At 43.3% G+C, this 25,422-nt stretch overlaps 1 protein-coding gene and 1 long non-coding RNA gene across 6 annotated transcripts in view; both read right to left on the bottom strand.

Moving 5' to 3' along the window:
• LOC137125381 (uncharacterized) overlaps nt 1-5,726 on the bottom strand; it is a 218,378-nt gene extending 212,652 nt beyond the window's left edge. Inside the window, exons 1-2 of one of the 2 annotated variants that reach the window (XR_010914133.1) lie at nt 5,429-5,726; nt 4,863-5,007 (exon numbers count right to left, since the gene is read on the bottom strand). This is a non-coding gene — a long non-coding RNA (uncharacterized lncRNA). The remainder of the gene's footprint in view (nt 1-4,862; nt 5,008-5,428) is intronic. The other variant, XR_010914132.1, reaches the window with a different exon arrangement.
• A 6,074-nt stretch (nt 5,727-11,800) lies between these two features.
• Nucleotides 11,801-25,422, bottom strand: part of zeb2b (zinc finger E-box binding homeobox 2b) — an 83,117-nt gene continuing 69,495 nt past the window's right edge. For 3 of the 4 annotated variants that reach the window (XM_067500773.1, XM_067500772.1, XM_067500775.1), the window contains 6 exons: nt 24,656-24,844; nt 23,464-23,678; nt 20,376-20,484; nt 17,763-19,768; nt 15,735-15,915; nt 11,801-13,977 (listed from right to left, as the gene is read on the bottom strand). In XM_067500773.1, the coding sequence (XP_067356874.1) occupies nt 13,406-13,977; nt 15,735-15,915; nt 17,763-19,768; nt 20,376-20,484; nt 23,464-23,678; nt 24,656-24,844 (3,272 nt within the window). In that variant the 3' untranslated portion in view covers nt 11,801-13,405. The remainder of the gene's footprint in view (nt 13,978-15,734; nt 15,916-17,762; nt 19,769-20,375; nt 20,485-23,463; nt 23,679-24,655; nt 24,845-25,422) is intronic. The other variant, XM_067500774.1, reaches the window with a different exon arrangement.

Consider the following 25,422-nt stretch of genomic DNA (forward strand, 5'->3'; position numbering starts at 1 on the left):
AAAGTGACAGAAAAAAACATTACATAGATAAACGTTATACACACAAAAACAAACAACAATAACCATAAAAAACACTCATAACTACTGTGTGTGTAGATGTGATTGTTTCAGCCGTCGCAGATTCGTCTCTCTAGCTCTGTCCATAGCTGGAACGAGCAAGAATAAACTTCAAGCTACTGTAACAGGGTGGGGAATCTAAAAGCAGAGCTGCAGCTCCACACTTTCTGAGAGCCGACTTGAAGCGCAGTGAAATGCAGAGCAGTAAACTTCTCAGCCAGCGTCACTCTGACTTCCTCTGATTTGTTGCCCCCTGGCTACCGGCGTCCTGCATCGGCCGACACGGACAGGAAGAGACCTACCCCCGAGTCCATCCAGCCCACCGCTAACGGGTCACATCACATGCCCGTGTCACTCGCATGTCCACTTACTTTGGACCTGACCCACTTCACCCAGTCCAACCACCGCTGCTACACCGACATCATCATCACCATCATCATCATTATCCTCTCTGCCTCAGCCGATAGAGCCTGACACCCAGCGATCTGAGCCATGCAGCTAATTAAAGCCTTCATACACAATCAGAGGCCGAGGCCATTTCACTGACATCGCCACAGACAGCAGATTGATGCTCGGCGAGATCACGCAAATGAGGGCGGCAGGGTGTCTATGAGAAGCATAAAACTTCTCTGACAAACTTCTCGGTGGTAAATGTCCACGTGTTTTGGCCAGGGTTGTCAGCAATGGGCAACAAACTCTCTGTTTGGTCACTGGAGGTTGTTAAGTAGAATGAGATAGAAAGTCAATGCAAGAATACTTGTTAGATGCAAACCAAAGGAGCAGACACACAAAGTATTCAGTTGTGGGTTTGTATGGCTATGAATACGCACAATTTGATAAAATGAAACCAGGAATAAGAAGCAGAGGGATAAGTAGAAACATAGAGGTGACAAAAAAGAATCAGCATATTATGCTGCTCCAAATGAAGTCAAGTCATCTTCCATCTCATTGTCATGTACCCATGTAACATGCTGGCCAGACGTCCTGGCTGCACTAGGTCCGACCGCCGTGTAGACTTCCTCAGCACACATGGCGAAGGGCTGCGCGGCTTCGCCACCATTGCTGCCACCTTCAGCTCTCGCCAGTTCCATTTAGAGGCCTCCTTTCCTGGAAGGTTCCACCTCACTTTGCCCAAGGGACAAATGTGAAGCATCACAGTCAGACCAGCTTTGTTACAAACACTACGCTGTCACTGCTAGCACGCCGGCTGGGCCCTGCTGATAGCTAATGCCCCTGCCAAGGTGGGCCCAAACACACACACACACTTACTCAGAGTCCTGCAAAATCCTCCAAGCTGCCTTGAGACCCACACTAGGACTGAATGGAGATGTTCAGGCAAAAGCCAAGTACATGTCGACCCTAACAAGAACATGGCTCCTAAAATCTGGCGAAATGTAATATTTAAATACACTTTAAACAAAAGAGCATGCGGCTAAGCAGGTTTAGCTTTGAGGGAGTTCAAACATTTCACAAAAACAAATTTGTTACCTTGGTTCAAATTCTAATAAAAGACTAACTACAAAATTACATTTTTAAGTTCATGTTCTAAAATTTAGCAGCAAAACCTGAACTATAATAGCTTTTTTGCATTTTTAAAGCATCCTGATCCTCATCAGTCTCATCAAAAGTCGGCTTAAAAATCACAAATGGTGAATGTTTGCTGCAGAGGACTCACACGGCTTCATGTGAAGAGTCTAAAGCAACATTTTATAAAAAAAAGTTGTGTTTGAGAAAATGCAAACAGCTGCTACCGGATTCTTTCAAATATTTCTGGCGCTATTCTGTGACTTTGTGTAAGTTGTTCAGCTTGTTTACCATTTACCTTTGAGGCTTTCTAGCAGCGAGGACCTCAATCTGCATTCTTTACATTTAAACTTTATGCACTTGTTTCTTTGGCAGACAGTGTTTTTCTCTTTCCTTGAGCCAAGCTCACTCTCTCACTCGAAAAAGGACCGAGAGGAAAATGTTTCCGAGCTTGGTGTTTAAAAGGCTTCAGAAGGTGATTTGGATCTCGGGCATCAGAGATCGGTGGTAATCAGAAGCGGGTTTTGTCAGGAAAGGGAAAAAAAAAAAAAAAAAAAAAAAAAAAAAAACAGAAAACACCCACACAAGTTCACATGGCTCTCCCCTTCCCCCTGCCTTCCTGTGCAAATTTGGACATGATTACAAGTGAGAAAAGCCGAGGGGGGTCTGGCTTCACGGCAGAGATGGAAGATACCACGAGTGTGTGTTTTTGTACGTGCATACTGCGTATGTGTGTGTGAAAAAGACCCTCACACACATGCACTTCAGCCACACAGAACATACAGTCCCAGCAACATGAAATTCCAAGTAGATTTATTATGCACAGTTGCACAAATAGTATGACTCGGAAAGCCTCCAAACCTCCCTTTCTGAGGTGAAACCCCCCCCTGCGAGTACTTTAACAATGGCATTTTGCTGGTTTAACATACCAGTTATGATTGAATAATAGGTTCTCGTGAGTGTTTGATCCCGAAAAAGCAAGGCAAACCTAAATTTTGTACAGATTAAGGGTTGCTCAAAGCTGCAAAGGGATGGCAGTTTCTTTTTCTTTTTTTATCCTCCTCCTTCCCTCCACCTTTTAAGTCGCCTGAGTGGAGAATCATTACACTTCAAAAGCACTGGCCTTCGCTGTAAAAGCCAATCATTAAATAAAAACTCAGGGAAGAAATACACCTAATTACAGGCAGACAAATGCACATAATTCTCCCGTTTCTCCCCCCTCCATCTCCTGTAGAGCTCAGAAATGCTTAAAAAATGCACGTCGTCAACTGTTTGGGGGATTAAAACGCACAACAGCTCGAGCACTTTTCACTTTACGTGTCGAGGTTTCACCAGCTTGAAGAGGAGAGAAAAATAAAATCACAAAAACTAATTCCGTAGAGGACAGGAGTTGTAGTCAGGCGCGTGGAGGCATTTTGAAAAGTGGCACAACTCGAGTCTTTGCAACACAGACGGAAGCTCAATGCAGCGCGTGATGGCCGACTCATCTCCTCATGCATTTATGAACCAGCGTGTCATTATGGGGGAATGCTGTCACAGGAAACTGCGAGAGAGAAGGTAAAGAGCCGAGTCCAAAGACACGAGGAAGGCCCCACAAGTGGAGCCACACTTCCGTTAGCATCCTTTCTTCCCCTTAAAAACTTCACTCGACTCCTTGAACGTGAAAAAAGTTGCTTAAAGTGATGAACCCACAGACAATCATCACCTGTATTTTAGTTTACCAACTTCACTGTTCTGGTCTAAGCTCACTTTACCTTCAACAAGCACAATACACACACCTTGGCTTATAGTGTGACACAGAAATCGTGACAGGCTGCTGGAGGTTTCTCAATATGAATGAAAAGCAGACGAAGCAGACTCATTTTTAAACTTTTACAGAAGCAAAAGGAAAACGTTGCGCCTCACTCTCTGCCCACTGTTTTTTTTTCCCCGATTGCTCTTGAAAGCTGGAGAAGCTGCAATCAAATGAAAGCCAAACAAAGCCGCTGAAACATTTCACGAATGCTAAAAAAATAAATCTCAATATCAAATTATTGATTTCATCCACACTATCATTATCAATCATTGATCACCTAAATGTTTCTATCACCTATTACTCCTCTTCCACATGTTCATTTTCTTAAGATATTAGGCAATTTAATTACAGTTAAGAGCATTAAGGAGCAATTTTAAGTATAATTTGCAGTTCATGAACTGTTTTTGAAAATTACTCTTAATATAATTAACTTCTGTCATTAGGCCTAATCCCTGCAGGCTACAGAGGAAATGCTTCCTTTAAGAAATTACATACATGTAACGCTATATTCATTCCTTTTCAACAGGAAGGCTGGACTGCAAGGGTTCGCCTCCTCAATGGAGTAATTATCCATTTCCAGTGAGGGAGTACAAAACAGTGCTAAGTCCATTAACAGCCGGGAGTCTCTCTAGCATGAATAATCATAAACCAACCCAAAAAAGTAAATTGGCCTGTTCACAAGACAAAAATACACAGAGAGAAAGGACATATGAGTCCATTTGCTTGAGAATTTAGAGGAAAAAATGCCAAAAAAAGGAGGGCAAAGGGCAAGAAATCATGGATTTTTTATGACCACATTAACCCTGCATTGAATTGCACTGTCTGTTCATTCTCTGGTGAAGTATACCGCTTAATTAGAGCAGATATTTCCTTGTCGAAAATAGTGGGGGCCAACATCTAATTAAATCAAGAGGACAGTGGCGTATTAGTGATGGGAACGCCCAGGCAGCCATCCACCATCGGCCATGATGCCTTCATAAAAAATACATGCAGCTCCACTGGAAAAAAGCTGTAATTTACCAAAAAAAAAAAAAGAGGCTGAAAATTCATTCAAGGCCGAGGGTCTCGGCGGGATGAACCTCGCACCTTGACGGGTAAGTGATGGTTTGCTTAACGTCTGCACTGATGAGGTTAAGGACGTGTCACTTTGTCTTTGGCCGAGCTTTAATCAGGCTCCAGCCGACCCTCTGGCATGAGCCGAGGCTTCGTAACTGACCGGTGATTTAGAATGATATGATTACACCTACACCGGCATGCTGCACAGCGGTGTGAATTAGTCCCCCCCACACCCACCTCCACCCGCCTCTAGAAAATGTGTAATGAGCGATGTTCCCTGCGTCCAGCTGGGGCCCCGCGGATTCAGCCATGAGCTGGCATCCTAATCAGCCGTCAGCCAAAAAAGCTGCTGTTGCCGGCGCATTAGAATCTGTGTTTGTGCATATCAAAGATTTCCACAAACGCATTGGCAAAACACATAATCACTTACCCCTCAGAGGGAGGGAAGGGGGAAGCTGGCTCAACGATGGACAGCCTGACAGAGATCATTTCCTCAGTGTGTTCAAGGAAATCACTGTTGTCACGTGACAAATCTGCTACCGGTATCAGTGGTATAATTGAAGCACTCAGTGGTCCTACATGAGGAAAGTCAGACACAACAATGACAAAAACACACATTTATGGCTGTGAAAACAAAGAAACAACCAGTTTCTAAACTTCCGGTTCCTATGTTCTCAACCACCTGATTAGCACTGTGCTAATCTAACTGTGCATGAAAGTACATGAAAGTAAGACACTGCTCTCTTGATACTAAGTGGAACTGAGGTGAGGTGAGGAGAGACAGAAGAAGAAACCGAAGCCACAAGTGGCATGCAAACAATTATTATACATTATTATACAACAAATTAGGAGGAAAGCCGAGCTTTTAAACACGTTAAGCATGTTATTACTCAAAGTGTGAACGCGGTGCTGTTAATTCATACATATGTAGATGTATAAAGACGCACTGGCGAAGGCCTGGTGTGTGTCTGTTTGTGTGTGTGCGCCTGCATGTACCTCGTGTACATCGGGCAGTCTCTGATCAGGCTGGGACTTGACATCTCCACGTTCTTTGTCTGGTTTCTTCTGCAGAGATTCTTCTTTGAGTTTCCATCTCGGATCAGAGAACAAGGATGTCAGTAAATGCATATCACAGACTGGTTTGTAAAACTACACTGGAATCCATTGGGGGGGGATTTATATTTAGTTTATCATTTGCTACACGGTGCCAGGCAACAGGGGTCATCAGCAGGGATGTTAATGCTCAAATGCATTTTTGTCTATGTCAATTTAATGTTATTGTATTTCCAAATGAAATAATAAAGTTTTATTTGTGTAGATTTTCACAGCAGCAGCGTCTCTTGTTTCTCTATTTACAGCCCCTTTCACAGATCTCTGCAGGAGTCCAGTTGACCATTGCCATACCATGAATCTGCTGTGCCAAACCTGGTGTTTCGGTGGGAGTGAGGGCACAAAACGATAAATGCAAATTAATAAAATTCCACACAGGGGTCTTTGCAGAGCTGTCCAACATCGCCACAGTGCACCAAACCCCCTCCGATGGTGGAATCATTGTTGTCTTTGTAGCGCTGTGCAGCTGCTGTATTCACTGGAAGAGGCAGCAGTGGCACTCAATAACCCCCCCCCCTCCACACACACACACACACAGCTCACATGCCAGTCTACACTAAAAATATATAGTTATATGTGAACGCTCATGATTTTTATTTATTTAAAATCATTTAAGATTGTATTCTTCATGCCACAGAATCACTTGGCATTAGAGGAAATGGCTAATTGTGGCTGAAACACACTGACAACACACGGAAAGTGATATACATCGTTTCATCACAAAGTAACTATTGTGAACTGGTATCTGAGGATGCTTTGTAACGACCTTTACTATCATTTTACACTTTCCTCATATGAATCCTCTCCTGCTTTGGCTTCATCTTCCCTCTAATTTGTTGTTCTGTGACGCATTTTGAGTCTGTGTTAAGACTCGAGGGATGCTCCTTTCAGAAATAAACGCTGATATTCTTGTGTCCCTGGAACACTTGTATGTAATAATGCTAGGCAAAGCATTAAGTGCTGGGCACAGAAAGAGGACACCGTCCAAAAATGATGCAGTAACCACATTAGGCGAGAGTGAGCTTCTTTTATCATCATCTTCTTCTTCCTCCTCTTCTCCCTTTTTTTTTTCTCCTCCTCTGTAGCACCGCTGGCACCGATCTGCACCACCTGCTCTGGGGCTCTTTTCGCTCCGGCCAGAATGAACAGCTGGCTGCTCTTCTGACGCTCTGATTGGCTAATCCCTGCTGGTCACTTGCGCTTTTCCTCCCTGCATGTCATTGAACTTTCTCTCGCTGAGTGCCAGGTCCAAGGAGTGCTCTCCCTCTCTCTCTCTCCCTCTCTCTCTCTCTCGTCTTTGCCCAGGCCTGTCCTTCATGTGCCCTGTGAATGGTCCGGGTGGCATATGGGGATATGTAAATAATTTAATGAGGTCAAAAGTGTGAGAGCCTCCTCTACTTTTCTCTCCTTCCATGGCATCAGTAGATAAAGAATCTTCAGACTAGCAATGTTTGGGCTCAACGTTTACCTTTCTTACCCAGAGTCAAGATGGACCAGAGTGAGGCAGGCTGAAAACAGAGTTTCTGAATATCTGGATTTGATTTAATAGACTATTATATGGCAACAGTCAACATTTATGCCTGTTTTCGTGCTGTAAAATCAAAATATAGTTGATAGCAAACTGTAATAAAATGGGTCTCTGGGCACAGGTAGAAAAGCGGCCACCAATTCATAGGAAACCCCCCCCCCCACTGAAATTGGCTGCAAACTAAGCTGCCACATCTTTATTGGTGATTTATTTTTGCATCTCAAGCCATTTTTCATCTTTTTTGGTTATTTTGTCTCAGAACATTTTTTTAAGTTTTTTTTTTTTTTTTTTTTTTTTAAAAGGTGATGAAGAATCTTTCAGCTTCAGCTGTGGCGAGCCAATGAGGATCTTTAGCCGATCTTGGACTGATCAAACCTGTCCACCTGCAGCAGGCCAACTACTGCTAATTACAGCCGTTACTTCACTTGTAAAATGTAAAGTTCAGTGGATCCTGAACGATGACTAAACTGACTAAAAACACCTGCAGTTAAACCACTGTTCTTATTTCACCTGCTTCTTGTGGACATTTTATCTCCTCTCAGACATTTGTAGGCCAACATTTGACGAACGCTTTTCACCTTTTAGAAAAAACCTTAACATTAGCCCCACAGCACTATCTGCTTGGTTATGGCTCCTTCATTATGTTTGTATTTTCCATCGACATGACATCACTGGGCCTTTACAGTAACAAACAGGAAGGTAAATGAACGGCTTTACTTATGGTGCTCTGCCTCCAGCTAATGTTAGCTAACTCAGTTTGTCAGAACAAGAGCTGAAAGAAAACTCAGGGTGGAGCTCGTCCTCCATTACCAGGCTGCTGCTGAGTCCTACCTCCTTTATCCTCATTTTTCTTCTGCTGAAACCGTGTACAAACTGTTTTGTGAGGCAAAACTACTTTTTTTTTTTAGGTACCTGCAGCTCCGCTCCTACACCTACAGCTAGAAGCTGCGGAGCTGACGCAACATTCGGGCACACGTGCTCTCGGTGGGTGGCGCACACTCAGACAACTGTCCAATCACAGGAGCTCATTAGCTCGCGACAAGCTGCTAATCAAAGTGGCCGTAGGTCGCCTGACTGTCAAACGTACACAGCGCAGGCACACAGGAAGTACAGAGAATCATTAAGAATTAACAAAATTTAGTTTTTTAAAATAGTTTTTAATCATTTCTATCATGACTATCACGTGCATAGTAAGAGTAACCAAAAACAGCAGCAGTTACAGCACAATTCTTTGCAATATAAAAATTATTTTAAAATTTTCGTTCAGTCTCCATTCTTCTAGGAATAATGAAAAGAGGGCGGGGCCATGTTCACACAATAACTGCGCTAAATCTAAAATATTAATAATAATAATCACTAGGCGGATAAATGTTTCTGAAGTTGGAACTGTACAGTTGTAAAGCATCTGGCTCAAAGTGCCACCTGGAGTCTGACTGGATTTTAATCAGCTCTCATTGGTTCCCAGGGAAACAAGAAGCTTTACATTTTGTGTTAATCACTAAAATGCAATGCAATGTTTTTAAGGGTTCATTTGCAGCTTTGTTTAGTGATCTTCTTCTTCTGCCTTATCAGGTGCATCCCCACACACACGAGCTTGGTTCCTGCATAGGCACTCAAACAGTACAGGGACCCATAGGTAAAAACATTATTAAACTAGCAGCTGTCACCAGTTCTGGCCTAAATTTCTGTCTGGTTTGGTCTTTAATATTGTAAAATCAAACCAAGTCCAAGGAGCATGGACGCAAACCGCTTGATAAGAGAAATGGTTATAAATAAAAGAGAACTAGTGACGAACTGAGCATTAAAGTTTCAACTCGCGCTCCACTTGCTGAACCATCTCATGCTCTTCCCGAGCTGTAGGTGGACTTGGCTCAGTTGCTGTCACATGACCCAAATGTGGACCTTAGGTCACATGGCAACAGGTGGGCTCGGACGCGTCCATGATGACAGAGCAAACTCCATCTGTTGAAGGAGCCGCAAAGGACATTTTTCTGTGAAATGACAAATTGCGTGGTCTGTGGACAGCGACTTATACTTATTAAATATTTTGGCATTTTGGTTCAGGCTGCCCATACAGTGTGGAGAGACTAAAAATATGTGAACCAGTAAAACTGCAGGCTTCACCCACCCTACAAAATCCACTGTGTGAGTGACTCAGTTGGCTGTAATTATCTTCACTTCCTCACTCGTGCTGTGCCACTGAGTCACTCACTTTTTTGTCTCTTTCAGGGACTGATGTGTTCTCCAGCGCAGCTCCGACTAACTTCAACATGGAACAAGTACTCCACAGTTGCAACCAAACCTCAGACCTATTTTCATTCACTTGCCTCCGACGTGTTCTGTCATGCTCTATCGCTCTTAATTTGTGCATTAAAGCGTGGTCTTTTTTTCCCCTTACATCTTCATTTTAGCTGCCGATGTTCCATCCTCTGCGTCTGTTTTTCCATACTGTAACCCTCCTGGTTCTTACAGCACATTTTTGTTCCAGTTTTGTCTTTTTAAAGCCGAATATACATAAAGTGGACGTGACAACCAAGAGCCAGCGCTTCTTAATGACAAAAACGAAATGTTCATATTCTATCCTGGGAATGATGATGAATGCAGGTGAAGGAGTAAGACTGGGGAACAGAGTGAATAAGGAGGAGTGTTTTTAATAAAAAAGGACTAGATTTCACTACTAACTGTATCTGTGGAGGCAGCAGAGTAGCCTGAGGCAAAATGTACACTTAGCTTTGGTCTATACAAGGCCCAGCAGTGAATCATCAGAGCTCAGCTGTCCAAAACACACCACCAATCTGGCCCAGGCATATGGCTGCATGACACTCGTATGAATTACTACTACACGCTCGTGTTGTTGTTTTTCCTCCCATTTGAATGCTCTAAGAGCCGGGCAACGCTCACATCAGCGCTTTACATTAGTGCAGATGAAAATCGCGGCGCCGACGCCTGAGAACGGAGGCCTGGGCAGGTCTGGGCTTTCAAGTGTTCAACACAGGAAAAAGGTTGAATTTAAATCTGAGATTGCATTGTTGGGCCTGATTTGTTCGCTGCATGTAAACGTCAGGTGTTGTCATAAGGCGTGGAGGAACATAACATGAAGACTTGGCCCATTGGGATCAATTTTCCTCATCTGACACACACACTGATAGATGTTATACTTGTCAAAACAAATTCATGTAAAACTAAAATATAGTCCAACAAAAAAATCAATTGGGCTGTGCCATCATGCAGCTTGATTGGAATTAGAAGCCCCCCTCCGCTGAACTCAGGCTAATAGTATGAGACAGTATTGATCAGCAAATGTAAAACTAGATTGGATCAACATTGGTTTCAGTCAAAATTTAAAAAGTGACAACTGGAATTGGGAGAGACAACAGAAAAGGGAATAAACCGCATGTTAGTGGATGTGAACCTCTGAAAAACATTTCTGTAGCTGTAAAAACTTAGCATTGCCTTCTTTGTTTCACACCTACACATGACCTCATAAATGTCACTTGCCTTCTCTCTTTTGTTATCTCCGTCTCCTAATTCTGCGTTTTCCCCCTCTGCCTGCATTACTATGGGGTTGCAGAAATATTTCATCACATCCACCTCGACCTTTGACCTTCCTATTAGTTGCTTGTGAAGTTGGAAACCAGTGAATTCAAGCCTTTATGCAAGTCTACGAGATGTAAAATGCAACAGCAGAGGAAGGTTTCTCGCCTAATGATAGCGCTATACTCCCAAGGATTCCCCTCCTTGCCTGCCTTGACACACATGCTCATTTTTCGCATTTGTAATTGTCCAGGCGTTTCACAGCACATTATCAAATTCCTCAGCTAATCATTTAAGACCCCCTCTTTTATCTTGGAGATGGTCTGCGAATGATCCGATGGCACGCCGATCGATAGGAAAATCGGAATATGCAAAGCGCGTTCTGATGTTTGGCATCGCTCAACCTTTGCTGCTTTCATCTCGGCCTTTTGATGTTGCTTTTAATCTGCATAACGCAGTGCGAGTGGCTAATGGAGTTGAGCGTCTCCTTCAGTGGAGAAGTCCGCTGCTGGAGTCCACCTGTCAGGACTGACTTAAGTTTGAAAGTGAGACTGGAAAAAATTAGAAAATAGATCCCTGTGAGAAAGGTGCACAAGGACTAATAATCTTTGAGTTGCAACTAGTGTGCAATTGGTCTTTAATGCGTTTGCGCTATTTTGGCATTCATTTATGTATCCAAAAGAGTTAAAGAGCTAATTGTGGCCAAAAAGGGCAAAAGTACCAGAGGTGTTGTGTTCAAATGTCCTACAACGTTCGTTTTCCGTTAAGAAACTTGGTGTTTATTGTTGTTTTTGCTTCATAAATGACTCGCACAACTACTAAAATGGTTGTCAGTAAATTTAGTAAAAATTTCCAGCAGCAAAGGGCAAAACCTTTTTACGCATCAATTTACAGTTGGCTTGTTGACAATAAAACTAATATAAAAGATCAACAACTTCGTCCGTCAAACGCTTGCGTATGTGGGTGTGTGTGACAAATAAGAGGGTAATTCCTCAAAATGAGACATAATAAGCAGCGAGACTGAGGTCAGTTTACATTGAGCCACAGGAACATGTGAATTATAAGAGGAGATATGAGAAGAGAAAGATTTCCAGTTTGTCTCATTTTGGAGAAAATTGAAAGTGACTTAAACCCGAAGCGGATGCCAAGCAAAGCTCACAGTTTGTTCTCTGGGAATAAACATGAAGCGCTGAGGGTTTGGTACTCTGTAATTTGGCTACTTTTATTCGAGCAGGGTCATTTTCAAGAGAAATTACAAATTAAGAATTCAATAATACTTTTACAAAGACATTTCAGGAAAGATTCTTCTTCAGTCATGATATCATACATAGTATTTAACAGTCCCTCTTCATTTTTTTTAGCTTAAAAAAAGAAACAAAGATGAAGAAAGTGGAATTTTTTCAGTCGAAAATACAGTGTTTTAACAATTGTATAAAAGTTCCCAAATTTGGAATTTCCCAGTAACTGGAAAATAAAGGAAATAAAATAAAATAAGATTAAACTTCGCATTTCACAATGTTTCAAAACACAATAAATGTTCTCTTTACGTAAAATTTGCCCCTATGATCGACACCATGTTCCTTTTTACTAAAATATATCTATATATTGAAGAACTATAGTACTGTACACAACAGTATGAAATAAATAAAATTAGGAAATATAAAATGGGCCACATAAATAATGTTTTTTTTTTTTCCAACCTACAAATAAAATGAATGCAATTGGTTGTTTTAAAAAAAATGGTTTGGTGTAATACTGACAAAGTAAAAAGAGAAGAAACTGAGAAAACATTGCACAACGTAATGTAAACTAAGGAACTGCTGCCTATAATACTGACACGGGTGCTTCAAAGAACAACGGTGAACCATTTCATAATACTGAAGCTGGTGAAAAAAAGTAACCTTCCTTTTACACAATACGAGGGTGGCACTTGCAGAAAACACACAGGTTAAAAGGTTTGCATATAAGGCTTCTTTTTTCTTATCAAAAACACCTTACAAAGGCTTTGTCCTTCATTTTTCTCCGCACATACCATTTGTCCATAAACTGTATTTTCCCTTAAAACGAAGGTCTCTTTAAAACGTCATGGTCTTAAAAAACAAAAAAAACAAACAAAAAAAAAAACAAACAAAAAAAAACAACCCCTCTAGGCTCCTTCATACAGTCTTCTGTTTAAATTCCTTCATTTGAAGTTGATTCAAGAGGCCTAAAACAGTGTGGCTGGAGACGTGTGTGCCCGGGCAACATGGCAGAACTAAAGACAACACTGTAGGTAGGTAGGTAGGCGATGACAAAGGTAATATCGAAGGACTGCAGTGCAGACACTACTGCTCTTTTTCCAACACTGTATAAATATATACATAGGCAATACTTTTTATTATTTTTGTTCATGATTATAGAAGCGGAGTGCAATTTGTACAAGTCACTAGTTGTGCTATAAATACTATGGAACACAGGGGGTTTATTTGAGGAGGTTAGCACCACACATATTTTTAGGCCTTAGTACTGTACATTTTTTGAAATGTATTCATTTATTAATTGTTCGGTTTGCATAATGCAGCTTATTTCACAAACCCATGCCTCCCTTCCCTCAACGCCTCCTCCAGATTGATTTTCAAGTCCTCGTCGTGTTCGCCAGACATCTTTTTCCCCGCCCCAGAGGAGTTTGTCAAAGAAAGCTTCCCGGAAGCTTCAGGCACGTGCACGTACAGCTTAAAACACGGCGTTTTAAACCGAGTAATACTGAACCGAAAGAGAGAAACTTAAAAACTTTTAAGATGGGAAGCTGATGCCGTCGCCGATTACATGCCATCCTCCATCGTGTCCTCGTGATCTGATTTGGTTTCCATTTTGCCGTCCAGCGAACTATCGTCCATCGAGTGCTCTCCGTTCTCCTCGTCGTCCCTCAACGTGTCCGGGTCCGTGTCCATGCTCTTGCTTTCCTCCTCCTCCTCCTCAAACTCGTCGTCCCTCCGTCCGATCTTCGCGTACGTTCCTTCCACTTCCTTCCGTCCCTCTCTGATCCCTCCGTTCACGGCGTCGTGCCTCAGGATGGCCTCGCGCTCCGCCAGCTCCGGATAGCCCTGAGGAGTCATTCCCTGCAAGTAAGCTCGGCTCATCAGCAGCTCCGTGGGCTCCAGGTGGCCCTTCTCGCGGGCTTCCCTCTCGGCCGCCTCCCGCTCCTCGGCCTCCCTCTTGCAGTAGGAGTAGCGGTGGTTCATGTGCTGCGAGTAGGAGCCCGAGTGGGAGAACCGCTTGCCGCACTTGTCGCACTGGTAGGGCTTCTCCCCGGAGTGCAGTCTAGAGTGCTCGATGAGATGGTGTTTGTGTTTGAAGGCTTTCTTGCAGATCTGGCACTGGTGCGGCCTCTTGCCTGCGGAGACACAGAACACAGGACGGGGACGTGAGTCGCCTGCTTCGCCTGCTGCTACAACACATCACACAAGTCAGAGGAAAGCAAAATATTGAGAAAAAACTCTGATGAACTGGATGGCATGGAGTACAATGACATCACGGCGTATTAAATCCAACTTTGACTTACGACTTAGTGCTATTTGTTTATTCAAATTGTGAGCACGATGTGAAAGTGCGCTCGCATTCATGGGCCTACATTATGGAAATTCCCTCCCGTGGTTGAAGCATGGAGAAACTCAACCACAACTACTTATTTTAGGCCTGCGTGCCACACTGATGAATGCAACATAAATAAACTAGTGCAAAGCAAACAAACAGAGAAGGCGCGACAACGGAGTAAACAAATCCTAGATGGGTTTAGAGGAAAAGGGGAGGCTCCGAGGGGTTACCCTGCTTATCTCTGAACACAATTCAACTTCATGGTGACGCCTGGTTCTCCATTATGCTTTGGGCTGGGGCTCCTATGTCTACCGAATGTGACGGGACGCTTCGGATGCCAAGGCAGAAATGAGAAACCCAAGCTGGCCGCAAAGGACAGGGTGAGATAGTTTTATGACACGGGGCCATAAACTGTCTGACTAAATAAATGTCCTCCGGCTTGTAATGTGGCAGCACGGCTGCTGTTACACTCACAGTTTATTCCAAAACACTTACTGCTCAACAATCCAAAGTCCTTCTCTCCAAGACCCAAAGTTACCTGCACTTTCTAAAAGCTCATCTCATCTTGGCTTCTTTTCCTCGCTCACTGCTGCTTACCACTTGTGGAAAAATGGCTGCCTGCCTCACACAAATCACATGACTGCCAACCAGCCAACAGGCTTTCAAACTGCACTCCTGTCCAACATCTGGCCCGTTCCGCGGCACTTCTGGGCTGCAAAACACAGCGCGGCAACACAAACATAAAAGTGTCACGTCCTGAGCGAGAAGCAGGGACGCTGTGGAGATAACAAACCCTTCTCTTAAAGAGTTCACCACCCTCCCTCCCTTTCATGTTCGACCAGATAACATGAAGGCTGCATAAAGCACTGAGCGCTCTGCTTCAGATAGTGGATAAAATAAATGATGCAACCTAGTGAAAGAGGATCTCTGTATAATAACTATAATGAAAGACCTGCTATCAGGGCTCTGAAGCTTCTGAGCGCTCCTCTGCTGATGTGATCTATTGCCAATAATGGGGACGATAACGGCATTAGGGGCCTTTTGCTGGCTTTATGTATCTAGGTGAATTGATGTTTGTCTTTTTAGATAGCAATATGGTTAATAAAGCCAGTTATGATCGGAAAATAAAGAGCACAATCGCTGGTAAAGATGGTTGAGCTCCGCTTGCCTACCTGCTTTAATTACCCTTTTCCAAAAGAGCTGTTACAATTTTTAAAAGTATATATTTGTATACTTTTAATATTTAGATAAAGAACACACACAAAAGTTTTAAACATATCACATGCTGATGTTTGTAATCTACTCATTCGCTGGCATCTCAACCCTGTCAATGAAGAAGCAAGTTAGGTGTTGGTTTACATAATACAACTTAAGGCTTGAACAGAGAAAGAAAGAAAGAGAAAAGGGGGTAACATAAAAAAATAAAAATAAAAATATATATAAATATATATATATAATATATAAATATAATATTCATACTGATAGGATTTGGCAACACAAACATTTAAAACATAAAAAAGCATGGGGTTTAAAATAAGGGTCTAGAACAGTATATACCTGTGTGTTCATATTTGTGTCTTAGAAGGGAACTGCTCTTCTGGAATGTTTTGTCGCACAAGTCACACGCGTACATACCACTTTCGGTCTTCTTAATCTTCTTCCGCGACAGACAGGAGTCGGGGTCTGTCATGTCGTCCAGCCCTGACATGTAATCTGGTGTACCGTCAAGCAGGTCCCCCTTAAAACACAAAAAGAACGACAACAAAAAATAAGAAAAACAAGTGAAAAAAAAAAAAAAAAAACAACCCAAAAATGAGGAGTTTGGTGCAGTTAGCATTAGCAGTGCTGGGTGCTAGCTAAAGCATGTCACAGGTTATGTGTTTGCCGAATGTATCAGATATGAGCAAAAATATATATATTTTGAAATTTAAAATTTGAATTTGGATTAAAATCAAATGTATTTGCCAATTACATGTACAATATGCAGGGCAATACTTTTAAAATTTTTAAAATATATAAATACAATAAGAAATTATTTATTATTATTTAAGTCACTTTAGTCCAAAGAAATGAGAAATAAAGTGACTTCTTTCTAAGCTACAATCATGCTAAACATGCATCATCTGCTAATCAAAGTAAACAGGACATAATACTTCATAATACTACTCAAGGTTGCTACGTTAAGGTGAAGCCATAAAGTGAACTGGACGTCCCAAACAACCACACTATGCTGCTCATGCATTTTTGATCACCAGCCGTGATGTCTTGTAAAACTTTCAGCTCTGCGCTAATATCGGCCATCTGTTACTGACATGCTCCCCATTATGAAACCCGGCATAATGGTAGACTCAGTATAGTCTAATTTCATACAGGGGTGTTAATTCTGCACGTTTTCTGTAAAGAAATTCTCTTTTATGATGAAGATTAGTCTTAAACGTGAATCGATGGAGAACAATATTCCAACATTGGAGGAGCCATTCTTTAAATTGTGAACTCATATAATGATTAAAATCAGAAGGTGCACCTTAATGGCCGATACTGAGCCACCAAAGCTTCTTTAATGAATATGTGCGTGATAATGTGAGGACAGCTTTGCACTGTGTTTTAAGAAGGGGCCACTATCATTCCGCAATCAATTTGAACTAAACGCCTGTAGCTGTATTTTTAAAATCTAATTTAATAACTTAGAATAGGAAACATTATTAATACTTTTTTTTTTTTCATCAAAATGGCTCCCTCTATGTTAAACAGCCTTCAGCACTCACTGGTAATGAACATGGAGACTGTGCATTATTAATCCACATGTAGAAGCTCATTTTGGATTTGGCTGTCTTTAAAATGCAGCAAAGTTGCGATGGGAAATTTCAGAGAAGTGCACAGCTTTAGGGCTCACCTTTGTCATTTTTACAAAGGCCTTTCAGCCACATTCAATAACAAAATATCAGAGTTCAGGCCAACACTGGAAGAGCATTCTAATATTCCACACATAACATTTACAGTGGAGTGGTAACAATTAGAGGCGTTTGAGATGAGATTTTAGGGCCAATGTTGTCCCTGTTATTCATTTGAACCTGATGCTGTTTGATACTTTGTGCCAGTGTTTTTTTTTTTTTTTTCATGCTTAAATTGGATCTACAATGTACAAATGAACCTCTGTTACAAGAGCTGGAAGCTGTTTAGCAAGATGAGATTATCTACTTAAAATGACAAAAAAAAAAAAGAAGTAGGAGCAAAAGAATCAACCGGCAAATATTTTGGCTTTTCTGCTCGATAAATGAGTAATGACTGATCACAGTTTAAAGCTGTCTGCCATGGACTGCTATTAGTGTAATTCTCAAAACTGATCTGTCAATCTGACCCTTTAAAGCCCCCCGTGCTCCCTAATGCCTCGTATTTCTGTTCCTGCCCTGGGGTCACGTCACAGCTGTTTATTCGCATTGTCTCTGCCAGTTCAGTGTACCTCAGGTGAGTGTGTCTCTCCTGATTCTGACGTCGTTTTTTTAATTAGCACAGAAATGAGTTCAGATCATTTTAGGGACTGAGTGAGCCTGGGGCTTTCAAAAAAAACACAGGTGGCTTATTTACCTGGAAACCTGGTTTCCGCTGGTACTTTCGTCTCTGCTGCATCTCGGCAAAGGTGGCCGCCCCCGCTGCATAAGTGTAGGCCATGTGCGGTAGGAAGCCCATTTGATCCATGCCCGGGTAGGGCCTGAGACCTGGTATGCTGGCCTGCATTGGGGGCATGAACGTGGCAGGTGGAAAAGCGCTTTGAGGTGGAAGTGACGTGTACAGGGGTTTGGCAGCAAACGGGTTAATGCCAAAGATGGGGCTAGTGCTTTTTTCAAGGTTTCCATTGTTGGTGGAGCCTGAGAAATCCTTCTTGAGATATGCCAAGTTCAAAGGCTCTTCGAAGTGCTCTCGGGGAGAGGGGATGCTGTTATGGTCAATGGTAACGCTGTTGACTTTAGGTCTGCTTTTGACAGTCAGTGCATGCTTGGGTTCCTTCATGAGTCTCGGCAGAGAAAGGTCCAGCGGCTCGGCCTGCAGGTCTTCTGAAGTCAAGCTGTTTGGAGTGTAAGAGCTGCTGTGAGAGTTTTTGGAAGATGTGGAGGACAGATTTAGTGGGGAAGGAGTGTTGCTGTGGGAGTGGTCCAACTTTTCACCTGTGGGCTTAGCGCTGCCACTGAAGTGGTGGTTTTTCAAATGTCTCAGCGAGTTGTCACAGTTGTTAACGTTGTTGTGGAGCTCGGCTATGGAGGGGGATGTGATGCGGTCAGCAGGTTTGATTAGAGACACGGGTGACCTAGCTGCCATAGAGTCTTTTGGTGGCGTGTGGTGGTTATTTGTTCTGACAACCATATCTATGTTGTTCCTGTGCTCTAGTGGTGGGGTTCTGGTAGTGCTGTACTGGTACATCTTTCGCTGCTCAAACCACTCCTTCACGAATTCCTGAGGAAGGCCGACCGCTATGGAAATCTTGAGCAGCTCCTCTGAGTTGGGCTCCATGTTCATGGCGAAATACGCCTTCAGCACGGACATGTGGTCCCTGTAAGGGTTAAGAGGCCCAGTAAGTCCCTTCTCGGGCAACATGGAGGAGGATAAGTGGGTGTTCTTCTCCATGAATACCGCTGGTTTGTTGGGCATCAAATTCTCACTGGGCTGCAGCACTGCTTTGATCTCCTCGTTCATTTTACACAGGTAGCGCTCATGCTGATGCAAAGGTATTGGCCCGGGAAAGGTTTCTTTGCAATATTGGCAAGCATAAGGTGTAAACATGTTGTTTTCCTGCACCTTGTCATCCACATCTCCTTCAAGCATGTGGTTGGATTTCTCTCGTTTGATATTGCTAATCTGTCTCTTTGAGTCTGTTGTCAAGCTCTGGAGGCAAGCTTTGGCTTCGTTCACCTTTTCTAACGTGTAGTCAATGATGCTTTTGGTGGCGCCGTTGTGATTGACGAGTGGAAGACCAACCTGAGGACCCCCCGGAGATGTCAGCGCCTGTTTCTGCTCTTCAACTTGGGACCCCAGCTCCTTCATGCAGGCCTTAAGCTTGGAGAGTTCCTCCGGCTTGCAGTCCATTTTCTGCCTGCACACAGTGTTGTCCACAATCTGCAGAACCTTCTGTACCTCGCTCAGGTTGTTTGCCAGAGGTCCTGGGTAGCCCAGGAGTTGTGACTCGAGCCCAGCCATTCCAAGGTGCTGCAAGGGGCTCTGGGCCGTCGAGTTGTGGTGGACCCCCAGTGGGCTGTTCCCCCCCATGCCGCCGTTCATGAACGGTCCGAATCCATGAGATGCCATCATGAGCTTGTAGTCATTGAAGTCGAGCGGCTCCGTCTTGATGTTCAGGTGGTTGTTGTGTTCGGGGAGGCCCAGCGGTTTGCCGTTCTCCAGCTTCTGCCGCAGCTGGGTGATGGCGGTGTTGGTGGGCGAGGAAGAGGCAGACGTGGGGGAGGAGCCATTCTTCATGCTGCTGCGCATTCGGCCGTTGACGGCGATCAGGCCGATGCACTTTTTGCTGCTTATGTGGGAACTGTAGGACCCAGAGTGGGAGAAACGCTTCTTGCAATTGGGGCACTCGTACGGTTTTTCACCTGAAAGACAAAACATGCAAAGGGTAAGATGGCTGACATAAAAAAATAAAATAAAAAAATAGACATTTCCATGAATCATTTTCATCATTATCATTATTTCTTTCTGTTTATTCCTTTATAAAGAACAAAGCTATAAAATAGGCAGAGTGTGTCCTAATTTGAGGTTTACATAAAGCAAAGCAATGCATAAGAATAACTTCATCACCAGTGTGGTGTTATGGAAGGCAAGTATTCCATGTTCCCGCGAGTGATTATGTTGTTTGTGTGCTATAGGATTCAACTGGGTTGTTTTCCTTCATGCCAAAATGATTTAAGGTTCTATTTTAACTTTTGGTCAGATTTAAATGTTTGGGTGGTCAATAGATACAATTAAACACATAAAAAAAAACAGCATTACTGTATGTTTCACACATACATATTTCTAACCAAATATTGCACTTGGCAACATGAAGGATTTTTTTAAACACAGCAGAGTTCAGTGTCCATTAACAGACACCAACAGGGAGGGTCCAAAATAAACCAAAAGGAATTTCTGCAGATTTGTGGTGTTCTTAAATCCTGGCTATGAATATTCAAAGAGCAGGGCAGCATTCCTCTTGCTACTCACCGCTATGAATCCGGAGGTGCTCCTTCAGATGGTGCTTGTACTTGAAGGCCTTGCCACACTCGGTGCATTTGAACTTGCGGTTGCCGGCCGCTTGGTTGAGCAGTTGATGCTGCGTGAGCGAGAGACAGAGAGAGAGAGAGGAAAAAGAGAGGGAGATTCACGTTGAAAAAAAAAAAAGGCACAAATATCGTTGGGCGAGAGTTCAATAAATAATCACAATTGGTCGGCATGACAACAAGCAACAAGCCCAGGAGCTCCTGTCGCCAACGGAGCATTTTGGCTTTCTACTCCCACCTCTGTTGAGCGACTACAGGCAGCAGCGGTGATAACAGGCAGAATCACATACCTTTTAATTTCCTGGCTCTTCAGCCAAAAGAGGCATGCCTTTAGAATTTGGCAGCCCAGAAAATAGGATAAATGAAAAGAGTCAGCGTTTACTCTTCATTAGAACCAACAATCTGATCTACTTTTCATTCATTTGGGGCCTAATCAGTCAATAAGAATTTCAGAATTATCTCTGAGCTCTTTCACCCCACATACCTGTATTCACTCTATTTGAAATACACTTTTGTACTTTTCATTATCAAATGTCATACAGTAATTGGGATGTTTTTTTTTGTCAAGCCAGAAATGTTTCTAATAATCTTAGGATACAGAACAGAGCGTATAAGGTCGGCCTTGATTTGCTGTTCAAAGGTAAGCATCAGTTGCAATCCATCAAATTTGCAATTCAAACAAGAACCATTCCCTGCAAAGGCAAAAAAAAAAAAAATCAAAATATAAAACACAGCAACAACAAGAAGACTGGGTGTGTAAACCTGGCTCATCACTCATGAAACAATTAATTCTGAGTGGGAGGTGAGGATGTTAAACGGTTAGTAAATAAAAAAAAAAAAAATAGACATTTCTCTGAGCTCACTAGGGGAAAAACACACAGCGACTCCCTCCTTACAGCTCAGCCTTGACAAATGCTGGGGTGTGTGCTGACTCTACCCACATTCCTGGGGAGACAGATGGTGGCGCACAGGACACTGGGAGGACTGGGAGGAATTGTTCAAACAGCTCCAACCTTCAAAGATCAAGCAGGGAGAGTCAGGGGCCCCGCCAAGCGCCGGAGAGGGACCCCACCGCTCGTATGTTGCTGAGTTGCATAAACAAACAGCAACAGCTGCTTCGGTGCCTCCGCCCCCCACCTCCACCTCCACTACCATCCCCTTACTTCCCCCCTGAGGATGTCTGCCCGCTAAACTTTAGTCTCGCCGCCACTGCTAATAAGACACGATCGCTCTGCACTCTTAATTGTGAATGGCACCGGCAAAATGCTCTGTCTCTCCTTCATGGCTCGTTGTCGGTGTAAATGCCACCACTGCTGGTAGTGGGCGGGGACCCGACTACATGTTTGCATATGTATAACCTCTAATTAGTCATATTTTGGCTAATTGGTTAAGAGGAGGAGGAGTATTAGGGTCTGTAAACATACGAGACAGGGTGTTTACCTATCAGGGTATTTTTCTTTATGGTAATCTGATTGCTCCTGAGTCCTGAGTTGTTGTCCTAAACCTAACAAACAAGAAGCGGTTTATTTATTGCTTCACCTTGAATAAACGACAAAGGAAAAGGGGGGCTTACTGTAGCATGCTGAATGCCATAAAAGTCAGAGAAAAGAGTGCCACCTACAGAAAATCCATTCGCATCCATGCCAAAAATCAAAGAAGTAAGACATCACCTCGACCTCATCTTGAGGATTACCACTTAAACAATCCAGCTACTTTACAAATTAAGACGGCCAGCTTTGTGGAAGGACCTGCAGCACTTGAATAGGAGTCGCCTCTGGAGGGGAGCAGCAACAGCATTGTAATATGAGGATTGGGACGGCGGCTCACTCGGCCGGCCCATCTGCTCACGTTTACACCCAGCTGGTAGATCAGGTGAAAGTGCTGGCTGCTGTCATCTGATCAAATCAGACACAGTCTGAGCCTGTCATCCCTGCTTCAGAGAGCACAACACAACACCCACGACCTGGGGCTGAACACCGCAAAGCATCAGGGAACATGAGGTCACCTGCGATTGGCTGAACTGTTCATCATGTATATTACAAGTATATTTTTTTCTAGTGGTGGAAGTCTGGGAGAAAATTAGATATCAAAGAGGTGCCGTTATATTTGGTTCTCCATTTTTATTTAAATCCTTTAATTAACGTAAGTATCCTGGTAAAACAACAAAACAAAGAGCCAGTTTTCCACCACTCATTTTGTATATTCTTACAGATTAAAATGTTTTACTTATTATTACGTTAGTTCTACATTAACCTAATGTCATTGATAAAACTGTTGCATTTTTTAAGCATGTTCCTTAGTTATAATCATCCTTCGAAGCCCAAACACACACTCCATCTACTTTAAAATTTACGGCTCCAATTTTGGCACTGAGAAGTTATAATTATCCCCCAATGTGCGAAAACTCTGAAAGCGTGCAATTTTTTTTGCCACAATCTATCCCACCCCACATCTTCAAGATTAAAAGATGACAAGCGAGTTAAACACCCGTGACTGCTGGATGTGTTTTCACCTCACAGGACTTTAAGGTGATTCATGCTAACTGCCAGCAGATTCACATTATATTTCAGACATATAGGGTATAAATTGCTCGAGAAAATTCAAGTATACACAGATGTTTATGCAGTGCATGAAATTAGAAGTAGGAAGGAATGGGTGTGGGGGTTTGATGGAGTACTACGACTGCAGGCTGCACCAGAAGAACATTAAAGGCCAGGAGTGAAGTGAAGTTAAGGAGCTGATAAAAATTTCCAAATTGGAAATTAACACAATCATTCGATCGTGAACACGAGACTGGAAAATCATATCAGGGAGGGCCATCAAAAAACCATTTAGGGCCTCAATTAAAGTTATTACCATTAAAGGATCTGCATCTTCAAAATGCCATGAAAAATTAATAATGATTGCCAATCAGAAAAAAATGATCTCTCTTCTCTGAGGGATCAGAGCACATTAGAAATGAGACAGGGGACAGAAATTTGAGGAGAGAAGCAAAAGGAAAAAAGGAGAAAAAGTGAAATCCCCCCCCTCACCTGATCCCTTGCAGGCTTGTGTGTGGCCATATGCCTCTCAAGCTGAGTGCGGTAAGCAAACGTGTAGTTGCACAGGGGGCAGGCGAAGTTCTCCTCGTTCTTCTCATGGCGGTACTTGATGTGCTCCTTCAGCGATGTCAAACGCTTGTAGCCCCGGTCGCAGTAGGGGCAGGTCAACAGTTGGGCGAAGGCATCTGGCGTTCCAGGTGGCAGGTCTGCACGGGAGACAGCGGGAAGGGGAGGGGGTGAAGGAGGAACGGAGGAACAAGGGTAAGAGAAAGCGGGCCAAAAGGTCAGCGGGCGAGCTGCCCAGAGTGGTATGGGAGTTATCTCTGCAATCTGCTCCACATGAGAGCGGCAGTGTCAGGCTGGCATTGGCTGCACTACGACCTCCTTCAGACTCCTCACACACACACACACACACACAGTACAGTTTTACATACAACATTCACACTTGACTCAGTGTCTGTGTCCCAAACACGGACAAGGATACTGTACGTACACAAACACGCCAAATCACAAGCTGACGAACTCGCTGACACACACGTTATTCCCCTTCTAATTGCTTTAAACTGCCCTCACTTTTTATTCCTGCTGACACGTCCATCATGTCTGAAGCATGAATCATGAGCCCATTCCAATTCAACCCCACACCCCTCCGCCCTCATTCATTCCCCCTCGGGAAGCTTCAGAGGTGCACTATCTGATTTCAAGCCCCTGCCCAGCTGTTGCTTAAGGCTGTAGGTAAACACCAAGGCATCCGGTGAATCTGTGAGACCAACAGCTGCCTGGTCGTGTCAGCGGGAAGAGCGGCTACCATGTCCAAACTCCTTTTCTTTCTTTCTTTTTTTGAAACATTTGCTGCAACAGGGGGACGTTAGCTGAGCAAGCATGCTCTGAGGGAGAGTTCAACTCAACCCACATTTTTGTGTGTGTTTCTATTAAAAACATGGTTCAGGTTCCTAATTAGGCCTTAATTGGGCTTTGAACCTTCACTGAAGCATTTTATACCTTAGAGCTTTTGGGCTATGTCAGTGCTAACATAGTGAGTGCCAACACCCAAACTCTCTCCAATAATAAGTGTAATATTACAAGATATTTACGAAGCGATGCTGGTTGGAGCTTCAATTCTGACAACTTTAACACACGTTCATCTTTAACCTCTCCCACTGACCCCTGGCGGGATTCGTACCATTTTCTTCGGGACCATGGGCCTCCGGTGTGCCCAGGCGGGACAGCTCCTCTGGGGCTTCTGGGTAGATGATGGCCGTGTCGCCGCGCTGCAGGTATTCGGCGATGCTCACCACGTGGCTGTCGCTGTCGTCCAGCTTCCGCTTGCCAAAGAAGTCCTCAAACTCTGAAGTGCAATCGACGCTTTTGACTAAAAGAAGGGGCGAGAGACAGAGAGAGAGAGAGAGAGAGAGACAGAGAGAGACAGGAGGAATAAATTGGATTCATTTCTTCCCCAGAGAAATGTCTTACAGGAGGATATTGGGAACATCTTGGTGGAAATGCGATGAGGACAGCCACCCTAAAACATTACAGCCATGCTTTAGGGAGAATACATCTAAATTACTGGGCTTGCTTGTCACGCCATGCCAGCTAAAATAAGAATTGTAACTTAATCCGACCAAAAGTCAGAGAGAAACACGCCACTGTGAGCTGCTGAACAAAAACGTGTCAAAGAAAACCGAAGTCACTCTGATTTTAAGTTTAGGAGTGTGAAGTTAAAGGGAAAAAGCCATTCATACACATATATGTACACGGAGCGGTTTAATTAGGAACAGAGCCACGATTCTTTGTATCGACTTTCACATATAAGGTCAATCAAGAGACTGTGGCTTTTGTTGATTCTGTGTTGAACAGATTACTGGGGCCAAACCACAAACCACCTCACAAAAAAAGGAGAAAGAGAGAGAGAGAGAGAGAGAGAGAGAGACAGAGAGAGAGAGGGAGACA

The sequence above is a fragment of the Channa argus genome, chromosome 4 (assembly GCF_033026475.1).
Source record: "Channa argus isolate prfri chromosome 4, Channa argus male v1.0, whole genome shotgun sequence".
In the NCBI taxonomy this organism is placed as follows: Eukaryota; Metazoa; Chordata; class Actinopteri; order Anabantiformes; family Channidae; genus Channa; species Channa argus.